Source organism: Carcharhinus amblyrhynchos, chromosome 23 (genome assembly GCF_965287045.1).
Source record: "Carcharhinus amblyrhynchos chromosome 23, sCarAmb.v2.hapA, whole genome shotgun sequence".
Taxonomy (NCBI): Eukaryota; Metazoa; Chordata; class Chondrichthyes; order Carcharhiniformes; family Carcharhinidae; genus Carcharhinus; species Carcharhinus amblyrhynchos.
In genome coordinates this window covers 20,438,450-20,462,975 of record NC_137346.1, presented here as the reverse complement: position 1 = coordinate 20,462,975, position 24,526 = coordinate 20,438,450, and the positions used below count along the sequence as shown (strand labels likewise).

The following is a 24,526-nucleotide window of genomic DNA, read 5'->3' as shown; positions in this document are numbered from 1 at the left end:
ATGCAAGTTCGATTCCTGGCTTGGGTCACTGTCTGTGCAGAGTCTGCATGTTCTACCCATGTCTGCGTGGATTTCCTCCGGGTGCTCCGGTTTCCTCCCACAGTCCAAAAGATGTAGTTAGGTGCATTGGCCGTGCTAAATTCTCCCACAGTGTACCCGGACAGGCGCTGGAGTGTGGTTACAAGGGAATTTTCATAATAACTTCATTGCAGTGTTAATGTAAGCTGAATGAATAAACTTAAAACTTAAGTATTACCTTTGCAGAATGGAGGTGGGTTGCTCCACTCTGAGGGGTGTCCTGGAACACACTTGATGGTGGCTTCCCCTGTTAGCTCATAACCATCATAACAGCCAAATCTCAAGGTCTCCCCTGCTTGGTACAATTTCTTCTCTGTGGTCTGATAACCGTTGTCGGGCACTCCGGGGTTGTGACAAGGTTCAAACACCTCCGCTACAAACATCAACACCAAAAATAATTTCAGTTGTAGCAGAATTTTAAAAAATGATAGACACAATATAATTCTTTTTACATAGTTCACAACATGTTACTTAAGAACCAATCTAATAGCTCGTAATAAAGAAACAGCAATGTATACTGTCTCATTGGATTTGTAATGATGCAGCTACCTTGCCCATTCTGAGAATGAGTTGGGTTGCAAGCATCTTGTTATTTCATTTACATATTTCCAGTGTAGAATACAGGGTGGCATAATGGCACAGTGGTTAGCACCGCTGCCTCACAGCACCAGGGACCCAGGTTTGATTCCTGACTTGTGTCACTGTCTGTGCGGAGTCTGCATGTTCTCCCCGTGTCTGCGTGGGTTTCCTCTGGGTGCTCCAATTTCCTCCCACAGTCTGAAAGACGTGCTGGTTAGGTGCATTGACCCGAACAGGTGCCAGAGTGTGGCGAGTAGGGGAATTTCACAGTAACTTTGCAGTATTAATGTGAACCTTACTTGTTACTAATAAATAAAGTTAAAGTTTATAAACTTTAACTGTTGCTACATGGCATAATGGTGATGGTGGGGGAGTCTGAGGGGGTGGATAACTGCTACAGGGCAAAAATTGAGCTTATGATGCTGAATAAACAGTGTAATGGGAGAGAGTGGGAAAGTTTACAGAGGAGTGAGTGAAATGTTAACTAAGACTGGGATGGGGTCCAAAGACAGAATTGGACATGAAATTGGATAGAAATACCAGACAGGATGCAGAAACCAAAAGCAAACAGAAATTGAGAAGACCAAGAATTCAATTCAAACTGCATATTTGTACATGTAAAGGCTGCATGCTTTAAAATTATAGAAATCATAGAAACCCTACAGTGCAGAAGGAGGCCATTCAGCCCATCGAATCTGCACCGACAACCATTCCACCCAGGCCCTAGCCCCGTAACCCCACATATTTACCCTGCTAATCCTCTAACCTTCGCATCCCAGGACACTAAGGGGCAATTTAGCATGGCCAAGGACCTAACCCGTGCATCTTTGGATTGTGGGAAGAAATCGGAGCACCTGAAAGAAACACACGCAGACATGGGGAGAACATACAAACTCCATGCAGACAGTAACCAAAGCCAGGAGTTGAACCCAGGTCCCTAAAACTGTGAAGCAGCAGTTCTAACCACTGTGTCACCATGCTCCCCTAGTTTAGCTTGCTTCAGAAATTGTGACTTTGCCAACCAACACACTTTACCTGTAAATATAGCTTAGCCTGTTAAATATTATTTCTGTGATAACGATGAACTGCCACTTCAAGTGAACTGGAATGTCAGTGAAAACGGTATTAAAAGTGAATCATTTAAACTACAATGTCTGGGAGAGGCTGCAGTTTAATATTCCAAAGTTTCTTAAACATTTTGAGCCCAGGAAGACGTGGTGATCTCCTGAGAGCATTGGGGAACTCCATGCATTCTCATGATGCATTGCACATGTAAAGATGCATTTTGGTGATGCATTTTGGTAGATCCAATTCAAATGGGAGCTATAAAATAAATGGCAGAACAATCAGGAGCATAGACACATAAAGAGATCTGGGAGTACAGGTCCACAGATTCTTAAAAGTGGCAGCACAGATGGAAAAGGTGGTGAAGAAAGCACATGGCATGCTTGCCTTTATCAGACAGGGCATTGAGTTTAAAAGTTGGAAAGTTATGTTACAGTTGTCTAAAATGTTGGTTCGGCTACATTTGGAATATCCAATTCCGGTCACCACACTACCAGAAGGACGTGGGCACTTTGGAGAGAGTACAGAAGAGGTTTACCAGGATGTTGCCTGGTATGAGGAGAGATTGAATAAACTGGGATTGTTCTCCCTGGAAAGATGGAGGCTGAAGGGCGACCTGATAGAAGTTTATAAAATTATGAGAGGGTATAGACAGGGTGAATAGTTGGAAGCATTCTCCTAGGGCAGAAATGACAATTACAAGGTGGCACAAGTTCAAGATAAGGGGGAAAGGTTCAGTGGAGATGTGCAGGAGAAGTTTTTGTTTTTACAGGGAAGGTGGTGGGGGCCTGGAATGCACTGCCAACTGAGGTGGTTGAGGCAGTTACATTAGCCACAGTTAAGACTTATCTTGATAGGCATATGAACAAATGGGGAATAGAGGGATATAAGTGGTTGGTTAGATAGGTAAACATGATTGGCACAGGCTTGGAGGGCTGAAGGGCCTGTTCCTGTACTGTTCCTTGTTCTTTGTAATGTCGATGCTATATTTTTTGTGTTGAACTAGGCATGAACACAGAAAGCAAATGTTGAGTCTTTCCTAGCTATATCTATGCATACATTAAGGAATGGGGAAGAGGCATACAGTCACAAAAATATTTCCCAGCTACATGGCCCCCTTACATTAACCCCAGCCACGCCACACTCCCAATGCTCCTTAACATTAACTGCTGGAAGTAGCACCCACTTTAGGAGTGGTTAACTTGATAATAAGTTAAAAGTTCGCTTGTTTAGAAAAACTTCATCCTTACCTTTCTTCATTTCTAATGAGAGAAGTGGTGCTGGGAAGTTAATTCTCATGTCGGGACACACACACACACACACACACACGAACACACACACACTCTCTCTCCCTCATACACACACTCATTCAGCCCTCTCTCTGACATACACACCACACACACTCATTCCTCTCTCACACACACTCACCCCTCTTTCACACACATCCACCCTCCCTCACATACACTCGCCCCTCTCTCGCGCACACACTCGCCCCTCTCTCACACAAACACACACATCCCTCTCTCGCTCATGCACATGCACATTCAGCTGAGCCTGGATCTCAATTCGACTTTATCACCTGATCCTACAGTCCCCTGATTTCCTCAGTGCTTAAAAATATAATGATCTCAGTCCTGAATATACTCAATAGCTCACAGCCCCCAGAGCTGAAAATTGCAACAATTCAGAATGAAGACATTTCTCAATGCCAACTTTCTGTGTTTCTTGTATGAGGACATCCAAATCTCTCTGAGCGTCCAGCATTCAAAGATTTCTCACCGTTTAAAAAAAAAATCTGATTTTCCATTCCTCCTATCACAATGAAAAACCTCACATTTCACTCCTCCTGTCACCTCCTAGCCCATTCACTTAACCCATCGATGCCCCTGTGCAGCCTCTTTGTGTCCTCCTCACAGCTTACTCTCTCATTTAATTCTATATTGTCAGCAAGGTTAGATGCAGGGCACTTGGTCCTTTCATCTAAGTCATTAACTGAATGAATTTGAGCTTGACTGTAACAGTTGAAGAAGATGGCTCACTGCCTTCTCAAGGCTAGTGAGGGATGGGCCACAACTGCTGGCCTTGCCCACCACACCCACGTCTCATGGAAGAACCAACAAAATTGCTGAGTACTTCCAAAATACATTGTTTTCGTTCTCGATTTCCAGCATCCGTCACCTTTTGCTTTTGTCTGAGGAATTACACAGATTTGAAATACATTCAGAAATCAAGCTAACTTGCCGAATATTTTGTGAAATTTGAGAAAATGGCAAAAAATCTGGGTGACTTTTATGGCCGATTCCGGGGCATGGGAAGTACGAGAGTTCTGGCCTCTGTTTCAATTGACACAGTGTAAAATGGGGAAGGGGGGTGGGTTAATAGTTCAGGCAGTTATCATGCTGTATCTCTATGCTCGTAATACAAGTGGATACACTATTTTCCATGGAATGTCTTAGATGGCATTGGGCGGGATTTTCTGGCCATGCTCATCCCAAGGTCAACACGGTGGCACAGTGGGTTAGCACCGCTGCCTCACAGCGCCAGGGACCCGGGTTCAATTCCGGCTTTGGTTGACTGTCTATGTGGAGTTTGCAAATTTTCCCTGTGTTTGCACAGGTTTCCTCTGGATGCTCCGGTTTCCTCCCACTCTCCAAAGGTGTGCGGGTTTGGTGGATGGGCCATGCTCAATGACCTCTTAGTGTCCGGGGGGGCTAGCCAGGGTAAATACATGGGGATATGGGGATAGGGCCTGGATGGGATATTGATGGTGCAGGCTTGATGGGCCGAATGGTCCCCTCCTGCATTGTCGGGATCCTATGATTCCACCCAAGACTAACGAAATGTGTGGTCCGTGGGAATAGTGGTGGTCTGTGTCCCGCCCACTACAATTCCTGTGATGAGCAGGGTGGGAAAAATTCTGCCTATTGTTTTGGAAATATTGAATAAATGAATACTTCTCTCTTTTCCGACTCTCAAGTATCACCTCTTCCAGTGTGAATTTACAGCAGAAGCCAATTTGTAGCATGTGTGGGGCAAGAGTACACTGAGTTAGATGGTACGAGATAGCAGACTGCTGAATTCTACACTGTGCGTGTCAGCCAGAAGAGAGAGGCTTCTCAGGAGAGAAAGTTTGCATGTACAAATATGAGATGAAGTCGAGACCGCCAGGGGCAACCAGTAAAGGTTAATGTACTCACGGATACACTTGGGAGTCCTGTCACTCCATTTAGGGTTTCCAGACTGCCTGTTGTAACAGGTCAGTATATTGCTCCCAGCCAGCGTGTAGCCTTTGTTACAAATGTACTGCACAGTGGAGCCAATTGAAAATTTGGGGTCTGCAATAATCTTCCTGCTGTGATCGATGTTACCAGGGTCAGCGCAGAATATAACTAGGACAAGAAAACATGGAAACAGAAATATTAAAAAGAGAACCTGCCTTTTGCTTTGCTTCATTTGCATTTGATTGAATGCCTGACCAAACTCGACTGCTCATTGCTGCATCTTCCAAGAATCATAGAATCCCTACCATGCAGAAAGAGGCCATTCAGCCCATTGACCGTCTATATGGACTGTCTACACTGACCACAATCCCACCCAAGCCCTGTAACCCCATGCATTTACCCTAGCTAATCCCTCTGACACTTCGGGGCAATTTAGCCAATCCACTTAACCTGCACATCTTTGGACTGTGGGAGGAAACAGGAGCACCCGGAGGAAACCCACACAGACACGGGGGGGCATGTGCAAATTCCACACAGACAGTCACCCAAGCCAGGAGTCGAACTTGGGTTCCTGGCACCGTGAGGCAGCAGCGCTAACCACTGTGCCACCGTGCCCCTCAAAGGTTTGCCAGATTTTTCAAAATGGAGGCCTCCGCCAATGAGTCACTGCAATACAACCACAACTTGCATTTCTATAGCACTTTTAATATCATAAAATTGTAGAATGCCTACTGTACAGAAGGAAACCATTCAGCCCATCGAGCCTGCACCAACAACAATCCCATCCAGGCCCCATCCCAATTTACCCTGCTAATCCCCCTTACACTATGGGGCAATTTAGCACGGCCAATCAATCTAACCTGCACATCTTTGGACTGTGGGAGGAAACCAGAGCACCTGGAGGAAACCCATGCAGATATGAAGGGAATGTGCGAACTCAATATATGTACCCGGGGTTGGAATTAAATCCCTGGCGCTGTGGGGCAGCAGTGCTAACCATTGTGCCACCGTGCCACCCTAAAATGTCCCATGGTGCTTCACAGAAACCTGAGCAAATGAAGCTTGCCCAGCTTGTGACTATCCGTGTAGAGTTTGCACATTCTCCCGTTGTCGACATGGATTTCCTCCGGGCGTTCGAGTTTTCTCCCACAGTTCAAAGATGTGCAGGTTGGCCGTGCTAAATTCTCCTGCAGTGTCAGGGGGTTAGCAGGGGTGTTGGGGATAGGTCCTGGGTGGGATTATGGCCGGTGCAAACTCAATGGGCCAAATGGCCTCTTTCTGCACTGTAGGGATTCTATGGAAAAGCCCGTTCTCTGGTCAGGAATCAACTTTAACCTGCCAAGCCATTGTGAGGAATTCTCAGCTGGATTGGTAAAGGGGAAAAGGCAAACTGGAGCTTCTACCCCCTGGTCACTAATCACTGGTCCCTGTAGGAAGTGGGCGTGGGTGGAGCGAGAATAAGAAGCTCTGGTTGTTGCATTGACAGCATGGTGGCACAGTGGTTACCACTGCTGCCTCACAGCACCACAGACCTGGGTTCAATTCCCAGTTTGGGTCACTGTCCGTGTGGAGTTTGCATGTTCTCTGTTCTCCCCTTGTCTATGTGGGTTTCCTCTGGGCGCTCTAGTTTCCTCCCACAATCCAAGGATGTGCGGGTTTGGTGAATTGGTCATGCTAAATTTCTCTCTCAGTGTCTCCAAACAGGAGCCAGAATGTGGCTACTAGAGGATTTTTACAATAACTTCATTGCAATGTTAATGTAAGCCTGCTTGTGACACTGATAAATGAATGCAGCTCCTGAACGCTCACTGAACTAGGTCCACTTGGCTGAGGTACCACAGGACGACATGGACAAGTTGGGCTGAAGGGCCTTTTCCATGCTGTAAACCTCTCTGACTGTGGTCCATGGAGCCTTGAGTCAATGTGCAAGGATGGAGGGGAGAAAACTATTCCAGAGAAAAACAAATCATTGCCTTAAATGGCACAAATTAGGCAAAAAAAAAATAGCTACCACTCTATATTAGACTGACTGTAGTCTGAATAAAAATATTCTATTCCTATCACTCACATTTCTTACCTTCACAAGAGATTATTCATTTCACTGGTGGATTAATTCAATCATCCTTCAGAAGCATTCACAAAACTCGCCTTTTGTAGGTTTTACCGTTCATATCTCATTCTCAAATTTAAAATGAAAAGATAATAACTTCTTTTCTGTCTGATTTTTTTCCCCCACAGGAGTGTCACTGTGATACTTTTTCCATCGTTCGGTTTTGGTTCGTTTACCCCACTGAAGGAGAATGTCAAAAGAAAAGGTACTGGGATGTTCTCAACCAGTTTGGGAAAGCTGAATAGTCAGAGGAACAGAATCAACCACACAGACAGTCAGAATCGAGTGGAAAAGCCCTATTACCTTCAATCCCTTTCTCTGCCGTGTGGGTCATGTTGCACAGTGGTGAGTGACTGTGGAAAATTCCCCCTCGTTAATGTGGATCCCAACAGCGTAATACCAAACGTGGGCAGAGATAATGGGTGGAATCGCCTGGTCGCTCCAGTCCTGTGACTGGAAATTCTCACCCGAGGTCAAAGGGCCTTGAACCGGTCCGTCAAATGTTCTGTCCCGCCTGAGATGATTCCCACAACAGGGATCATGGAAAATCATAGAAACCCTACAGTGCAGAAAGAGGCCATTGAGCCCATCAAGTCTGCACCAAACACACTCCCATCCAGGCCCTACCCCATATCCCTACATATTTTACCCACTAATCCCTCTAACCTGCACATCTGAGGACACTAAGGGGCAATTTTAGCATGGTCAATCAACCTAACCTGCACATCTTTGGACTGTGGGAGGAAACCGGAGCTCCCAGAGGAAACCCACGCAGACGCGGGGAGAATGTGCAAACTCCACACAGACAGTGACCCAAGCCAGGAATCGAACCCAGGTCCCTGGAGCTGTGAAGCAGCAGTGCTAACCACTGCGCTATATTTGTTCTGAGGGCTCTGACATATTTCCTGGCAGGGGTGAAATCACAAGTGGGCAGGAGGCAAGGCTAGCCCATTGCACTTGGGGTGTGCTGACACCTGGGGTCATGGTTTATCTAAGCTAGGGTAGAGTAAACGGTCAGGGTAGCCACTGAGGTAAATTCAAGGCTTTACCTGGTGCAATTCTTCAAAGTCTTCTCAACCATTTGGCTAAGATGAAGCATTAGATCAAACCCGGGAAGGGGTGCAGCGCCTCATCCTGTTAGCTTGGATCTTGTTTGATTGAGACTAAGATAGGATACTATGGCTGGAATTTTACGACCTGTCTTGAGCAAGGCTCATAAAATCCCACCCAAGGCCAATGGAGATTGCCATTCTGGGAGCCTCACCCCCCCGGAATTCCGGAATGGGCATGGCGGTAAAATTCCAGCCAATGTCTCTCCTTGTCAGCTTGGAAATGGTCTGTCCTCATGTGGGGAACCATGTTTGGACTTCATTTGAATTGGCTTTTGTGATGAGAATAAAAGTACCGAAAGGTACCAGAAGAAAGACTCTGATGCATTTCAGAGCAGCTTCAGTCTATTTCGCTGAAAGGTATGTCCGTCTAAAGAATGCCTCAACTTACATTGGTCCTGACACCACAAAGAAGGCGAGACAAATCATCAAGAATGTTTGAATTGAACTCAAGTCGAGTGAAAATGTTTCTGCAGATTAGCAATCTCATCTGTCTAGGCAAGAAAACCTGTGTTGAGCTCTTTAAGGGTCACCAGGAAAACCACCAACATGAATCTAGATTAATGATTTGAGCTGCACACTGTGGAGAATAACCTAAGATACATGAGCTTGGGGCTTAAGAGAGTAGGGATGGATCTTTCCTTCTTTCTATTGCTTTTCCTTTCCCTCCGGGGCAATCTTTCATCTTTCTCCAAGTGCTGCCAACTCCGAAATATAAGTCTGCTGGCCTCAATATTGACAACAAGAGAGCCAGAGCCTGATGATCCACTCAAAGCACAGACCTGGGTTAGCATTATGACCTTTAATATCATGATGAAAAGTTCATAGAATCATAGAATCCCTGCATTGCAGGAGGAGGCTATTCAGCCCATCAAGTCTGCACCTACCACAATCCCACCCGGGCCTATTCCCGCAACCCCACATATTTACCCTGCTAATCCCCTGACACCAAGGGCCAATTTAGCATGGCCAATCAACCTAACCCGCACATCTTTGGACTTGTTGTGCCATGGACAGAGGCGAGAGTTTCAAGGTAAAACAGGAGCCTGCAAACAGCTCTTTGAGAGAGTTGGCAGAATGGCCAAATGCCACATTTGGGTGCCAAAATCTATTTACTTATTTGTGTCACAAGTAGGCTAACATTAACACTGCAAAGACTTTAGTGTGAAAATCCCCGAATCGCCATACACCAGCACGTGTTCGGGTACACTGAGGGAGAATTTAGCATGGCCAATGTACCTAACTAGCATGTCTTTTGGACTGTGGGAGGAAACCGGAGCACCTGGAGGAAACCCACACAGATACGGGCAGAACGCGCAGATTCTGCTCAGACGGTGACCCAAGCTGTGAATCGAACCTGGGTCCCTGGTGCAGTGAGGCAGCAGAGCTAACCACTGTGCTACTGTGCATTTAGTTATTAGTGTCACAATTAGGCTAACATTAACACTGCAATTAAGCTACTGTGAAAATCTCCTAGTTGCCACACTCCGGGGCCTGTTCAGGTATACTGAGGGAGAATTTAGCATGGCCAATGTACCTAACCAGCACGTCTTTTAGACTGTGGGAGGAAATCAGAGCACCCGGAGGAAACCCACACAGACATGGGGTGAATGTGCAGACTCCGCACAGATAGTGACCCAAGCTGTTGAAAGCTCTGCTTGACTTTATGAAGGGTCATCCAGACTCGAAACTTTGTCTCTGCTCTTTCTCCACAGATGCTGTCAGACCTGCTGAGATTTTCCAGCATTTTATGTTTTTGTATCACTGCTGCTGTTGGCCAATTGGAGGCCAGCAGTTTTATAGTACCGACAGCGCCACAGGAGGACCAGTGGTCGCTGCCAGTGTTGCAGGTAGGTCAAGGAGCTGGAGCTGAGCGACAGACATCCAAGTAACTCCATGATTGCGCTGGGTCCAGGCTGGCAGGCGATAACGAAGGGAGCAGGGGCAAGTCGGGCAGGGAGAATGGATGTGGGGAAACAAACTGTGGGGTGGGGGGGGGGGGTGCTTCGGTTGGCATTGAGGTACCAAAAAGAGGCCCACCGCCTCTTTAACTGGCCAACTGCTTACAGGGACCAACATGTTGGGCTGCACTTTGAACTCAGGCCTCTCCCACCGCTTATTAAATTAGAGTGGCGTGAGGCCATCAATTATCCACTTAAGGGCCTCTATTGGGCAATGGGCAGGTGGTCCACCTGATACCACTCCACAAACCCCCTACAAACTCACAGTGGGATGGGTGGGGGCAGCTTCACCACTGATGACATATCGCCCGAATTGGTGGACCTTATAATTCAGCCCAATGCTTTAGTTGCTGAGACCAGTAATGGGTGGCTTTACAGTATGCCTTAACACTGCGAGTATTATTGTCATGGGCTTGAATGAAGAAGAGTTGTGGAGAAGTTGTGGAGAAGTTGTGGAGAAGTCGTGGAGAAGCAAAGGATTATGAGCTAAGAGAAGACAATGCGTTCTGGGAGGTAGTGTAAGCCTCCAGGTCGCGTGTTCAGGAACATTTAATTTTGGGTGCAATGACATTGAAACTCCAGAAGGTGGTGCTAACTCCACAATAGATCTATCGCTCAAATGATCAAACACAGTTGAACACAACCTTGCCAAATTTTCCATGACATGAAAAATTCAGGAATAAAGCTCAAGATCTTGACGTCGTTCTTTCCAGGTGTTATATGGAGCACGTCAGTTAAGTGACGATTTAGTTGTTTACACTCGTACTGACAGCGAGTGTTAAAATTGTAAGGGGTTTCATTACAACAACCCAATCCTCTGAGGGACACTGCCCCAGGGGAAGTGAACTAACTGGTCACTTTTGACTGGTGCTGATGGGAGGCCAGTTATCAGTTACCTTTCACCCAACGAAGATTTGTGATACCTCCATAGCCCAAGAGTTTTTCTTTTTATTCATTGGTGGGAGGTGGGAGTTGCTGTCTGGGCTAGCATTTATTACCCATCCCTGAGGGAAGTTAAGAGTCAACCACATGTAGGCCAGAGAGGTAAAGATGGCAGATTTCCTTTCCTAAAGGGCATTCGTGAACCAGTTGGGTTTTTGCAACAATGGATTCATAGTCATCAGTAGATTCTTAATTCCAGATATTTTTTACTGAATTCAAATTTCACCCTCTGCCATGATGGGATTTGAAACCAGGTCCCCAGAGCATTACCCTGGGTCTCTGAATTGCGAGTTCAGCAATAATACCACGAGGCCACTGCCTCCTCTTAAATGCACTACCAAGATAATAATTAGCATTAGGAATGACAATTACGACCCTTCTCGGAATCATTTTTGCGTAGGGAAGTAGTTGGTGCCCCTGCAATGTAACTTGACATGGATAACAAGAATGTCTTTGGCCCAATGGATTTTATTGTGGGAGGGGTTGGTGGACATGATTGTTAGTCGAGGCAGTTGAGACTATTGAGTTAAAAATCTTCTCTGTGCGCGGCTGGGATACTGAGGCTGCTGGAAGCTGTTGGGATTCTCCTGCTTCCTGTCTGGGAAACACACCCTTACTTAAGGTCTCCAACAATGCGTTGCAGTCTTCCCTCTGAAGAGCACCAGGAGTGCTCCACTTTCCTCCCACTGTCCAAAAATGTGCAGGTTAGGTGGATTGGCCATGCTAAATTGCCCCTTAATGTCAGGGGGATTAGCAGGGTAAATACTTGAGGTTATGGGGATAGGGCCTGGGTGGGGATTGTTGTCAGTACAGGCTTGATGGGCTGAATGACCTCCATCTGCACTGAAGGGATTCTGTGATTCCAATGAATGCATCATTCTGTGGCACTGGTGAGTGGCAGCCTGCAGCTTTATGTTCTCAGCAGGTCTGACAGCAACTGTGGAGAGAGAATGGAGCCGACATTTCGAGTCTGGATGCATCAATGGGTCATTTTCTGACTGGCAGTCAGTGACCATGGCAACAAGGTGGCACAGTGGTTAGCACTGCTGCCTCACAGCGCCAGGGACCCAGGGTCGATTCCCAGCTTGGGTCACTGTCTGTGCGGAGTCTGCACGTTCTCCCCGTGCCTGCATGGGTTTCCTCCCACGCTCCAAAAGATGTGCTGGTTTATGCAGTGGTCATACTAAATTCTCCCTCAGTGTACCCGAACAGCTGCCGGAGTGTGGCGACTAGGGGATTTTCACAGTAACTCCATTGTAAGCCTACTTGTGACACTATTGAATTAAATAAAAAAGAACTGAGCTAGTGGAGTTCTGCAGGGATCTGTGCAAGGACCCCAAAGGTTCACATTATATATTAATGATTTGGAAGAGGGAACTGAATGTATTATCTCCAGATTTGCAGATGATACAAAGTTGGGTGGGAGGGTGAGCTGTGAGGTGGATGCAGAGATGCTTCAGTGTGATTTGGACAGGCTGAGTGGGTGGGCAAATGCATGACAGATGCAGTTAAATGTGGATACATGTGAACTTATCCACTTTGGTAGCAATGATAAGACAGATTATTACTTGAATGGATGTAAATTGAGGGAGGTGAATACTCAAGAGAGACCTTGATGTCCTCATGCAAGAGTTGCTGAATGTAAGCTTGCAGATCACCTTGAGTATTTTGGTGTCTTTACCCAAGGAAGCATATCCTTGCTATAGAGAGCACAGCAAAGGATTATCAGGCTGATTCCTAGGATGGCCTGTCTGTCATATGGGAGAGATTGTCAGCTAGGACTTTATTCACTGGAGTTTAGAAGAGTGAGAGGGGATCTCATAGAAATTTATAAAATTCTAACAGGGTTAGACAGCGTAGATTCAGAAAGAATGTTCTCCAATGGTGGGGGAGTCCAGAACTAGGGGTCATAGTTTGAGGATAAGGGGTAAACCTTTTCGAACTGAGGTGAAGGGAATTTTTTTCAGCCAGAGGGTGGCGAATGTGTGGCATTCACCACTGCAGAATGTAGTTGAGGCCAAAACATTGTCTGATTTGAAGAAGAAATTAGATATAGCTCCAGGGGCTAAAGGGATCAAGGGATATGGAAGGAAGAGGAGAATCAGGATGTTGAATTTAATGATCAGCCATGATCAAAATGAATGGTGGAGCAGGATTGAAGGGCCAAATGGCCTACTCCTGCTTCTAGTTTCTATGCCCTTCGTCAAAGCAGTATTTTGCTTTTAACATAATCTGCACATGTATAGCTCATGCCTTGTGAGAAAAAGAAAGATGCTGCTCTTGATGTTGTAACATGCATTTGTCCAAAAGTTTCAGCAATTAGACTCTGGTGATCTGTTTTATAGTTTTCATTGCAACTCTCATTTCCTCTTCACAAGACGGCTTCTTGTTCTGCATCTTACTGAGGGTAGATGGCGCTGCAGTTCATACTTTAGGAAAGATTCCTTTTGTTAGTCAAACCAGCTTTCAGTTCAGTTTATTTATTAATGTCATGGGTAGGTGTAGATTGACACTGCAATGAAGCTACCGTGAAAATCCCCTCATTGCCACAAGCTGGCGCCTGTTCGGGTACACCGAGGGAGAATTTAGCACGGCCGATGCACCTAACCAGAACATGTTTCGGACTGTGGAAGGAAACCAGAGCATCTGGAGGAAACCTACACAGACATGGGGAGAATGTGCAGATTCCGCACGGACAGTGACCCAAGCTGGGAATCGAACCCAGATCTCTGGTGCTGTGCTGTGAGGCAGCAGTGCAACAGGAGATTAGGGGCTTGCAATGTAAATAAGCATATTTGATGGTCTGATATGTAAGCAACCTTCAGCTATTGACAAGGAAGGATGCATGTGGAAGGTGGTCTGATGGTAAAAAGCTAGCAGAACAATACCCCAGAACATGGGTGGCATGGTGGCACAGTGGTTATAACTGCTGCCTCACGGTGACTATCACTGCTGCCTCACAGCGTCAGGGACCCGGATTCAATTCCAGGCCTTGGAATACTGTCTGTGTGGAGTCTGCACATTCTCCTCGTTTCTGCGTGGATTTCCTCCGAGTATTCTAGTTTCCTCCCACAGTTAGGTTGATTGGCCACGCTAAATTGCCTCTTTGTGTCAGGGGGTTAGCAAGGTAAATACATGGAGTTATGGGGGAGTAGAGCTTGGGTGGGATTATTGTCGATGCAGGCCCAGTGGGCTGAATTGCTTCCTTCTGCACTGTAGGGATTCTGTGTGTGTGAAGTCATTATATGCACCAACATACTGTTGATGTGTTTGCTGCATTACAAAAGATGACAGGTTTTTGTCACTATGCACTGTTGGCAAATTCCCAAAGCCAGTCGGTACTTCTAGGTTTGACAGCAGAAAATAGCTGGTCACATTTACCTGACATTGACAAACCAACCCTCCGACTCTTGTCACAGCAGCCAATAGTTGATTGTTACCTCGTGCACTGGATGCTGGGATACATCGCACTTGGCCCATGTTTTTGTATTGTCAATGCATCTGTTTGGCTGACCTGCTATTCGACTAGAACAAAAAGGTGTCACATGTGCTGGCGAGGTGCCATCCCTTGTGTCAACGTGAATGGATTAAGAATGAAGAGATCTGATTTCATTTTCCACGGCAGTGCTGGTGGAGAGTTGGAAGATACGGACTGTAGCGGGGAGGGCAAATGGGTCTTGGTCCTCTGGGTGGGGGAGGGAAGGCTCGTGAGGCAACTTCAGGGGTTACCGGGTTCGTGAACACTTTGGGAACACTTAGAGGCTTCAATCACTCAATGGCACGGGTTTAAGATCATTTGAGAGAGGGAAGGGAAGTTCTGCACATTAGGATGCACCAATTAGGGGTTGGAATCTGTGACTGGACACTGGCAGTGAGGGGAAGGAGTAATAACAATACATTTACATTACTCAATCAGAGAACAATCTATATTATTAAATATTCAAAACATTTATGTGAGCAATATTCCTTCCATGTTCATAGAATCCCTACAGTGCAGAAGAAGGTCATTTGGCCCATTGGGCTTGCACCAACCACAATCCCACCCAAGCCCTATCCACATACCCCCCCCACATTTACCCTGCTAATCCCCCTGGCACTAAGGGGCAATTTAGCATGGCCAATCCACTTAACCCGCACATCTCTGGATTGTGGGAGGAAACTGGAGCACCTGGAGGAAACCCACACAGACACAGGGAGAACGTGCAAACTCCACATTTTCACGTTCTCCCTATGTCTGCGTGGATTTTCTCCGGGTAACCCGAGGCTGGAATTGAACCCGGGTCCCTGGCGCTGTGAGGTAGCAGTGCTAACCGCTGTGTCACCGTGCCGCCCACAATGATACAAGAGCACCAATAACCTGTTTATAATAGTAACTGAATGCCACTTAGTCTGATAAAAGGTTAACTTTATAATTTTGAATGGGAGTACTCGGGGTATCTCAGAGTGGCATTCTGTTGGTAGGCAGCAGGGATTATTGCCAGTTGTTGCTGCTGCTTTATCTAGATAAAAGTAGGGAATGTGCTTTATTATCAATTTGGGGAAGGAAGCCTCCCCACTTTCTTCAAGGCAAGTGTTCTTTCAGAGGAATAACATTTCTTCCTGTCTCCAGTTCAGTAGCTAGTCAGACGGAAGGCTGGTTGGATGCTGGGCAGGGGGGGTAATGAGCTTGCTGAGCAAGTTCAACAGCAATTGGAAAAGATCAGAGCTTAGTCGGTGGTGAAGTGGGTGGGTGTACTCAGGGTGGGGGCGGGGGGAGTTGTGTGTGGACTCAGAGTGGCAGCAAAGGAAGGAAGGTGAGAGCCTGTGAGGGCAAGAGAAAGAGAAATCGAGGGAGAGAGAGAGACAGATAGATTGAGCAAGTTGAGACAATCAAGCACAGAGAGAGAGAGATCATTCGAGGATAGAGAGATTGAGGGGGAAAGAGAGAGAGATTGAGGGGAGGAGAGAGAGAGATTGCAGGGGAGAGAGAGAGATTGAAGGGGAGACAGAGAGATTGAGGGGGAGACAGAGAGATTGAGGGGGAGACAGAGAGATTGAGGGGGAAAGAGAGAGATTGAGGGGGAGACAGAGAGATTGAGGGGGAGACAGAGAGATTGAGGGGGAGACAGAGAGATTGAGGGGGAAAGAGAGAGATTGAGGGGGAGACAGAGAGAGAGAGAGAGAGATTGAGGGGGAGAGAGAAGGATTGAGGAGGGAGAGAGAGTAAGACCATGTGAGGATAGATCGAGCAAGGAGAGAGAAAGAGGGTAGAATTTTTGCAGAGACAGCGGGCCTCTGCACTTCAGCCAAAATGGCATCAGGGCCCAGATTCCAGAAGTCCCATCACCAACCCTGCACTCGCAACTTGTACTGGGTAGATTGTTGTTCAAACATCTGTGGATCACTGAGGCAACTGGATGTATAGATGAACAGATAAGGCTTTTGTGACTGGGATGTCCATGACACAACTCATGGGCTTGGAAAAGGTCTCTAGCAGCCTGGGTTATTTGGAGAGGTGAGGTACCCTTTGGAATTGTTAAGAGTAAACATGAACGTGCGTAAAATGGCATAAGCTCAGCGGAAATATCAAGCTGTCAAGTCATTTAAATCCCAAGTCCTATAAAATTTGGGGAAGAAAACAGTCTGCTTACAATTTTATTAGCTGCCTGTTGACATAAGCCTGAGGATTAGTGCTCATGGCTGATTCCACAAGCTATCATTATCACAGTAGCAGATTGGGAGGGGGGGTGGTGGGTGGGTGGGAGTGTAGGTTCACATTTGATTGACAGTTCTAATTGGTTAATTGAGAGAGATTGTGCAAGGAGAGAGAGAAATTGTGTGGGGAGATAGAGGAGATTGTGTGGAGTGAGAGAGAGAGAAAGAGTGTGGGGCGAGAGAGAGATTGAGTGGAATGAAAGAGAGATTGTGTGGGGCGAGAGAAAGAGAGTGTGTGAAAAGAGAGAGAGAGTGTTTGTGCAGGGGAAGAGAGGATGTGCAGGAAGAGAGGGAGCGTGCAGGGGGAGAGGGAGCGCGCAGGGGGAGAGGGAGCGCGCAGGGGGAGAGGGAGCGCGCAGGGGGAGAGGGAGCGCGCAGAGGGAGAGGGAGCGCGCAGAGGGAGAGGGAGCGCGCAGAGGGAGAGGGAGCGCGCAGGGGGAGAGGGAGCGCGCAGGGGGAGAGGGAGCGCGCAGGGGGAGAGGGAGCGCGCAGGGGGAGAGGGAGCGCGCAGGGGGAGAGGGAGCGCGCAGGGGGAGAGGGAGCACGCAGGGGGAGAGGGAGTGTGCAGGGGGAGAGTGTGAGACATTGTATAGCAAGAGAAGTAGGGACATCATGGAAGAGAGAGATGGTGCAGGGGGAGAGAAAGAGAGAAGGATTGCACTGGCAGAGAGAAATTGTGCCAGGAATAGGGCTGAAAATTGGTGAATGTTTGCTGGAGGGGCCTTGGCAAATCCTCCTGGCCCAAAGTTGGGGCTGGAAAGGCGCATTTCCTACTGGATTTGAGAATTCTTGCCTCCTTTCAGCTAACGTGTTTCCTTTGTGCTGAGAAATCCAGTCTGCAGCCATGAATTCAAATAGCTCGTTAAATCTGAGGAATAGAGCCTCACTTGAAGATTATAATCACTGACCACCATCGGTTTACTCAGACCCCTCCAAATTGGTAGCGGTTAAGTCGGTTTGTGACGGTTTAAGGGCGGTTTCCAGATTTTTGTTAATTCAACCCTCCTTTGACATGAGGAGGCTAAATATAGACAGGTTTTTGATCAATTAAGGGGCTCAAGGGTCATGGAGAGCAGGCAGGAGAATGGAAATGAGAATCATATCAGCCAGGATTAAATAGTAGCGCAGACTCGATGGGCCGAATGACATAATTCTGCTCCAATGTCTTATGGTCTTATACAGCTCATTCTGCGAGGCTAGCAATGTTATGTACCATGGTAACACCTGACTCTATCTCTCTACCTTCTCTTCTGACACTTGTCTGTGCTGTTCCTTACCCACTACACAACTTGGGCGAACTGCAATTTGCTGTGGGGCGTCTGAAGCCATTCAACAGGAATTTCCAGCCTTCTTCATCCCAAAATCTGCCTGAGGTCAATGGACCTTTCCACGGTCCGCCCCTCGTGCTCGGATTCCCGTGGCGGGCAGGACGATAAAATTCCCACCATCGTTCACAAATTCTTCACCTTTGTCACAAATCTTCCTTCCCCCCGCCCCCTGCTCGCTGCCAGCCTCTGCCACAGGCTGAACAAGCCCGTTTGCGTCACTAACATCCGAACTGACCCTGAACGGATCTGCTTGACCCCACATTCTGTCTGTCAAAAATACCCAAGACGTCAATCTCTACAATCGTCGTTCACCTCTGCTCCACCTCAGCCAACCTGCTGCTGAAACGTTTACCCGTGACAACGATGCTTCAGACGCTGTTACTCCAGTGTGCTAACTGGACAGCCTCTCATTCCCAACAAACTTCAACATCTAGTCCATACCCTATCTTGCACTGACTCCCGCTTGCCCATCAGCCTCACCCTCTCTTTTCCCCATCTTTGGTGACTGTGCCTTCATCATCCAAAGCTCTTTGGAATTCCCCTACACAGTCTGAAAAGACGTGCTGGCTAGGTGCATTCGCCATGCTAAATTCTCCCTCAGGCGCCGGAGTGTGGCAACGAGGGGATTTTCGCAGTAACTTCATTGCAGTGTTAATGTAAGCCTACTTGTGACACTAATCAATAAACTTTAAATCCTTGATGAAGTGAATATTTAATCGTATGATACCTAAGATAAGGATATCTAGCAGCTAATATTTTAATATGAAGTTTAAGAATGGAATGGGCATTTAAATAAGGTATTAATTATATTTTCAAAATAAATGTTCAGCTAATAAGCCTGCCAGTATTAAATTGCATGATTGTTCAAATTTCTGGCACAAAAGTGGAGATCTGCGGAGGGAATTTAAGCTGCTGTCACATCACTGGATCCCCCTTTGGCTGAAGTTTTGTGTTTGTCTCGTATATGTTTGCTGTTCTTTGAATTTTTTTGTGTGTTTTCGCAAAACTAACTTTGAAAGGAAATTTATTAAGCTTTTAAAACTGAGTTTTGTTTACCTTTTGTGAGATTTGCTAATCAGAGTTACATTTTAGAACTTCTAAAATAATCTGGCCACCAAAACAGAATTCCCCACTACAATCCCCCCTGCCTCTTTCCCTCTCCTCCTTTCAGATCTTTCATAAAACCCAATACTTTGAACATAAATCTTTGACTCCCTCCTCATGGTTCGTTCTGTGGTTAGACATGTATTGATTCTTTCTTGCATATACCTCTGAAGTGCTTTGGGGCATTTTCCTCAGTTAAAGGTGTTGGATTTTGTAGCCATTGCCTCCCCACCCCCAGGGCAGCACGGTGGCACAGTGGTTAACACTGCTGCCTCACAGCGCCAGAGAGCCGGCTTCGAATCCGGCCATGGGTCTCTGTCTGTGTGGGGTTTCGCATATTCTCCTTGTGCCAGCGTGGGATTCCTCCGGGTGCTCCAGTTTCTTCCCATTGTCCAAAGGTGTACAGGTTAGGTGGATCGGCCATGCTAAGTTGCCCCTTTGCGTCCCAAGATGTTAAAGTTAGCGGGATTAGGGGTAAATGCATGGGGTTACAGCAAAAGGGCAGCTGGTGAGTCTGGGTATGATGCTCTGTCAGAAAATCAGTGTCGACTTGATGGGCCGAGTGGTCTCCTCCTGCACTGTAGGGATTCTATAAAAGTATCTCATTCAGTGATGATCAGTGTGGATTGTGACAGAAACTAGCTCCAGGGATTCAATGAAAAGTCAGCTGTCCCCTGACCATCTGTCACATAACACACGAGCAAAACATCCCAGTGTAGCGACCAAAAGAGAAAACGCTGGAAAATCTCATCAGGTCTGGCAGCAACTGTAAGGAAGGAAAAGAGCTGACGTTTCGAGTCTAGATGACCCTTTATCAAAGCTAAAAGGCATAGAAAGTGGGAGATATTTATACTGCGTATAAAGTGTAGCGATGATCCATTTAAATGCTGAACATACTGAGACCAAAAGGAAAAAGTTGGGCACGTTCACAAACTGATATATAGCATGCTGGAGTTATTTTGTCCTTATTTACATTTGTCACCACAGGGGACTGCTGTAACCATTACTTTGTGCCAATCTGGACGTGTTTGTCTGCCTGGTGCCTCACACAACTGTGACATATTGAAATCAGCCTCCAGCTGAGGTCCCTGTCTCAGTTGTTCTTTTAACCAAAATGCACACGAGTTCATGTCATGTTGAATAGCTGTGATCACCTTCCAGTGAGCGTTTTACTAGGGATTGGGCTGTTCTCAAATCCAGAGGTGCCTACTGAGAAAATAGTAGCCATTAAAGCACTAAGGCACTTACAAATTCATACACTTTCCCAGTGATGGAAAGATAAATTCCATTAGATATATTCTCAGCCACAACACACAGCTGAGGAGGAACAACAGACTACACTGTGTATTATAGCAGTAAAGGAAATTTCCTGGTAACCCTTTGTTCCGTATAAGGAGCCACATTAGTGTGGGCCAATAAGGAGGGGGACATCCCATCAATAACTCACTCTTTTCGCATGTGGGGGGATCTCCGCTCCATGACAAATCCCACTGGCACATCAGGATGTCAGTCCCTATGAGCTCGAATCCTGGGTAGCACTGGTAAGTCACCACAGTTCCGTGGACTAATTCAGGGTGGGAAGCCGTTTTCCAACCATTCGGAATTTCTGGCACTTCTGGGCAGGTGTCGTTTCTCACAACCTCTGTGGAAGGAAAATAACCATGGTCAAAACAAAATAGAAATGATATTCCAATAAGCTAAAAGTAGTATAACTTTGAATGTCGTCCAAAAGAACGTGATGAAATGTTTGTCTAATTATATCCTTTTCAGTATCAAGATGGCGGAGATCATGAGCCAAAGTTACCATAACCAATAAACGACCTTCGCTATCCATTCATAGAGTCATCGAGATGTACAACATGCGAACAGGCCCTTTGGCCCAACACATCCATGTGATCAATTTTCCCTGAACTGGACTAGTCCCATTTGCTTGCATTTGGCCCATAATCCCTCTAAACCTTTCCTATCCATGTACCTGTCCAAATCCCTTTTAAATGTATTAATTGTACACGCTATGACCACCTTCTCTGGCAGTTCATTCTATATTCGCACCAGCCTCTGTGAAAACGTTGCCCGTCAGGTCCCGTTTAAACTATTTCCTCTCTCATTTTAAACCTATGCCTTCTAATTTTCGATGCCTCTACCCTGGGGAAAAGACCTTGACTACTCACCTTATCTATGCCCCTCATGGTTTTATAAACCTGCAGAAAATCACCTGCCATCCTCCTGTGCACCAGAAAAAAAAGGTCCCAGCCTATCCAGCCTTCCCTTATAATTCAAATCTTCTAGTCCCAGTAACATCCTTGTAAATCTTTAATAACATCCTTCCTATAGCAGGGAGACCAGCAGTGCTCCAAATGTGGCAATGTACCAATGTCTTGTACAGTTGTTACATAACGTCCCAACTTGACCAGACCCCCTGTGGTTTTAGTGAGATCCAGTTAGGGACCAATAATGTTTTGCTTAAAGTAGCCAAAGTTTGAGGTTCACTTGCTAAGTGAATAAAGCCATAAGATTCCCCAGGTTTTGAACAAACAAAATTAAGCTTACTATACAAGGTCTGAAAATTTACAGTATCTATCTTATGCTCTAACATTCAGGGTAAATATGAGGTACTTGTGAATTGACAGGTAAACTGTGGCAGAACACACCACACTGTGCAATAAGCAGCAGTTGCGACCAAGATGGAGTGCATGGATTTCTGAAAATCTCACCCAGATGTCAGTCAACGCTGAATCAACCAACCTCACTGAAACTCTCTCTCTCTCATGGGGTAGTATAACTTCAAAGATCTTGTGTTATAATTCTCTCCAAAAGTTGCTCTAACTTGGACAGCATCAATAGTGATCCATCTCACAGGATTTCAATGTCATCCTTAAAGATTATGTTCATCTGGATTCCCAAGTGTTCATCCAAGCCCCAATTCAAAAGCAGAATATTATTGCCCCAAAGGGATTCCTTTGCCCCAAAAGCCAAAGCAGAGGGGCACCAACTTCTGCTGCCCTTTTTGATTAGGGCTTCCATTGGGATCTCTTCATTTACCTAGGCTTCTCCTAAGCTCTCTTTACTAAAGGTCTCCTAACTTTAGCCCTTCTCCTACTCAGAACCTCTTTCTCTGCTCCCCTTTTTAAAAATCTAAAATGGGGTCTCATCCTATCTCTTTTTACCTGAAATGGGATTTCTTTCTGTCTCTTGTCTGGGACTCTCCCTTTGAGACCTCTCTTTGTCCCCTCTCCCTTTGAGACATCACCCTGTCCCCTGTCTGGAACACTTGTCTTCGATGGTGTTCCACTCCCGGTCACATGATGTGATTTTTCGGTCTATTCTCCATCACTGTGCTGGCATGTTGGGCCCATCCTTAGTCCAAAGAACCATTGAATTTCGCATGTGCGGCCCACTCTCAGTATGTGCTTGTGCAAAAACTCCAAGGTCTGTCAGAACTTGGAGTTCCCGACTTCCCATTCTCCAAGGAGTTATAACATTGGGAGTGGGAAACATTTATAACGTTTGCCTTTGCCCATTTAATATTGATGAGCTTTTCAGGGTAAGTTGGTGGAACTGGGACACTGAAACTTCTACAGGATGTCTGAAAATTGCACGAATCAGTGAAGCAATTGTGGAGCTCTTTAACCAATCAGAGTGAAGAATCATCGCTGAGCAGTGCAGGAACCAGGAAGTGGCAATTAACGTAGTAAATTGAACATGGAATCAGATACAAAATAAAGATAGGAAAAGAATGATTGGATTATAAGGCAAAGATGAGACAGAAAAAAATATAATTCTGCACTTTTTTACAATTTAAAATCTACCAGTTGCTACAATGGGATTTGAACTCACGTCCCTGGGAATGTTAGCATGGGTCCACTGGATTCCTAGCTTAGTGACAGTACCACTCCGCTGCCGTCCCTCCCCCGAAAAACTTCCCCACCCTTCATGTGAGGTTTAACCCCTGGAAGCAGTGATTGATTAGGGCTAAGGAGGCATTGATGGACAGTGTCTCAAATATCTCAAACGCTCTATTATCAATCAGAGAGTTTGCCAATGGGCTGTTTGACAATGCAGGCATTACAGCCATACCCACAACATGCGAACGCAGAAGGGGTAACTATATTTTATTTCCACCCTGCACAAGTAAATCAGCTGCCCATTTTGTACTGAGCCAATGTTCCAAATCAGGTAGGAACAAAGTGGATGGCATTGCCCCACTTGCATGCGCACACACAAGAAAATCTTTTTCTACCATGCCCATTGGGCATCATGCAGGGTTTAATCACATTTTCATAGAATCCCTATAATGCAGGCCACTCAGCCCATCGAGCTTGCACCAACAACAATCCCGCCCACACCCTATCCCCCACTAACTTCACATATTTACCCTGCTAGTCCCTGTAACTCTAAGGGTCAATTTAGCACGGCCAATCAACCTAACCCGCACAACTTTGGAGTGTGTGAGGAAACCAGAGCGTCTGGAGGAAACCCACGCAGACACGGGGAGAATGTGCAAATTCCACACAGACAGTGACCCGAGGTCGGAATTGAACCTTGGTCCCTGGAGCTTGAGGCAACAGTACTAATCACTGTGCCACCGTGCCATCCTCACCAACAATGAATTAAAGTCTGAAGGTCTGAGATTGCACACTTGTAATAGTTCATTTTTAGTATCAGTGAAGCTGTAGTTTCCAAAGCCATTCTGAAGGAGGGTACTTGAGACTATGCAAACGTCAACTTTCTGTGGTGGGTTTAGAAAATTTATGCAGTTCATGAACTTTGAATGGGAAGCTTGGTGATGAGATACCGATGCAATTTTGATGCAGTTTACGGAGTTGTCTCAGGCAGCAACTTCCAGACTTTTTTGCATTTAAAAGTGCATTTACACTAACCTGATGTTGCTGTCTGATCTGCGTATAAACAATGGTGAGTGCCAGTCGCCTTGGTAAAGTCTGCTCCTTTGTGCCACATCACTCACCAGTAATTAAATAAGCAAATCATGAACAAGAAATAAAACATTGACCAAGAATACCTACATCACAGGGTATGCCCTGCAAGTTTTAATAAAGCAAATCTAAATTCAGTTTGATTTTTAATATATTCTAGAAGCACACCTTTGTCCTCGACTCGATGTTACATGTCTGTCCTTGATGATAACTAACCAAAGATTTGGATTCTGATCTGCTGTCTCATTTTAAATTACATGAAAAAAAAACAGACCGAGAGATAGGGAAAATAAATTAACTCCTCTTACTTTACCATGAATTCAATTAAATTTCTTACCCTCAGTGCCCAACACATCCAAAATGTCACATTCCACATGAGGAATTTGAATTTAATTTAATAT

General features: G+C 46.0%; 1 protein-coding gene across 2 annotated transcripts in view; it reads right to left on the bottom strand.

Moving 5' to 3' along the window:
- The window catches only part of sez6b (seizure related 6 homolog b), an 854,076-nt gene that overhangs the window by 37,307 nt on the left and 792,243 nt on the right, over nt 1-24,526 (bottom strand). For both annotated transcript variants that reach the window (XM_080210324.1, XM_080210323.1), the window contains exons 11-13: nt 20,639-20,833; nt 4,920-5,111; nt 257-451 (exon numbers count right to left, since the gene is read on the bottom strand). In XM_080210324.1, coding sequence (XP_080066450.1) covers nt 257-451; nt 4,920-5,111; nt 20,639-20,833 — 582 coding nt within the window. The remainder of the gene's footprint in view (nt 1-256; nt 452-4,919; nt 5,112-20,638; nt 20,834-24,526) is intronic.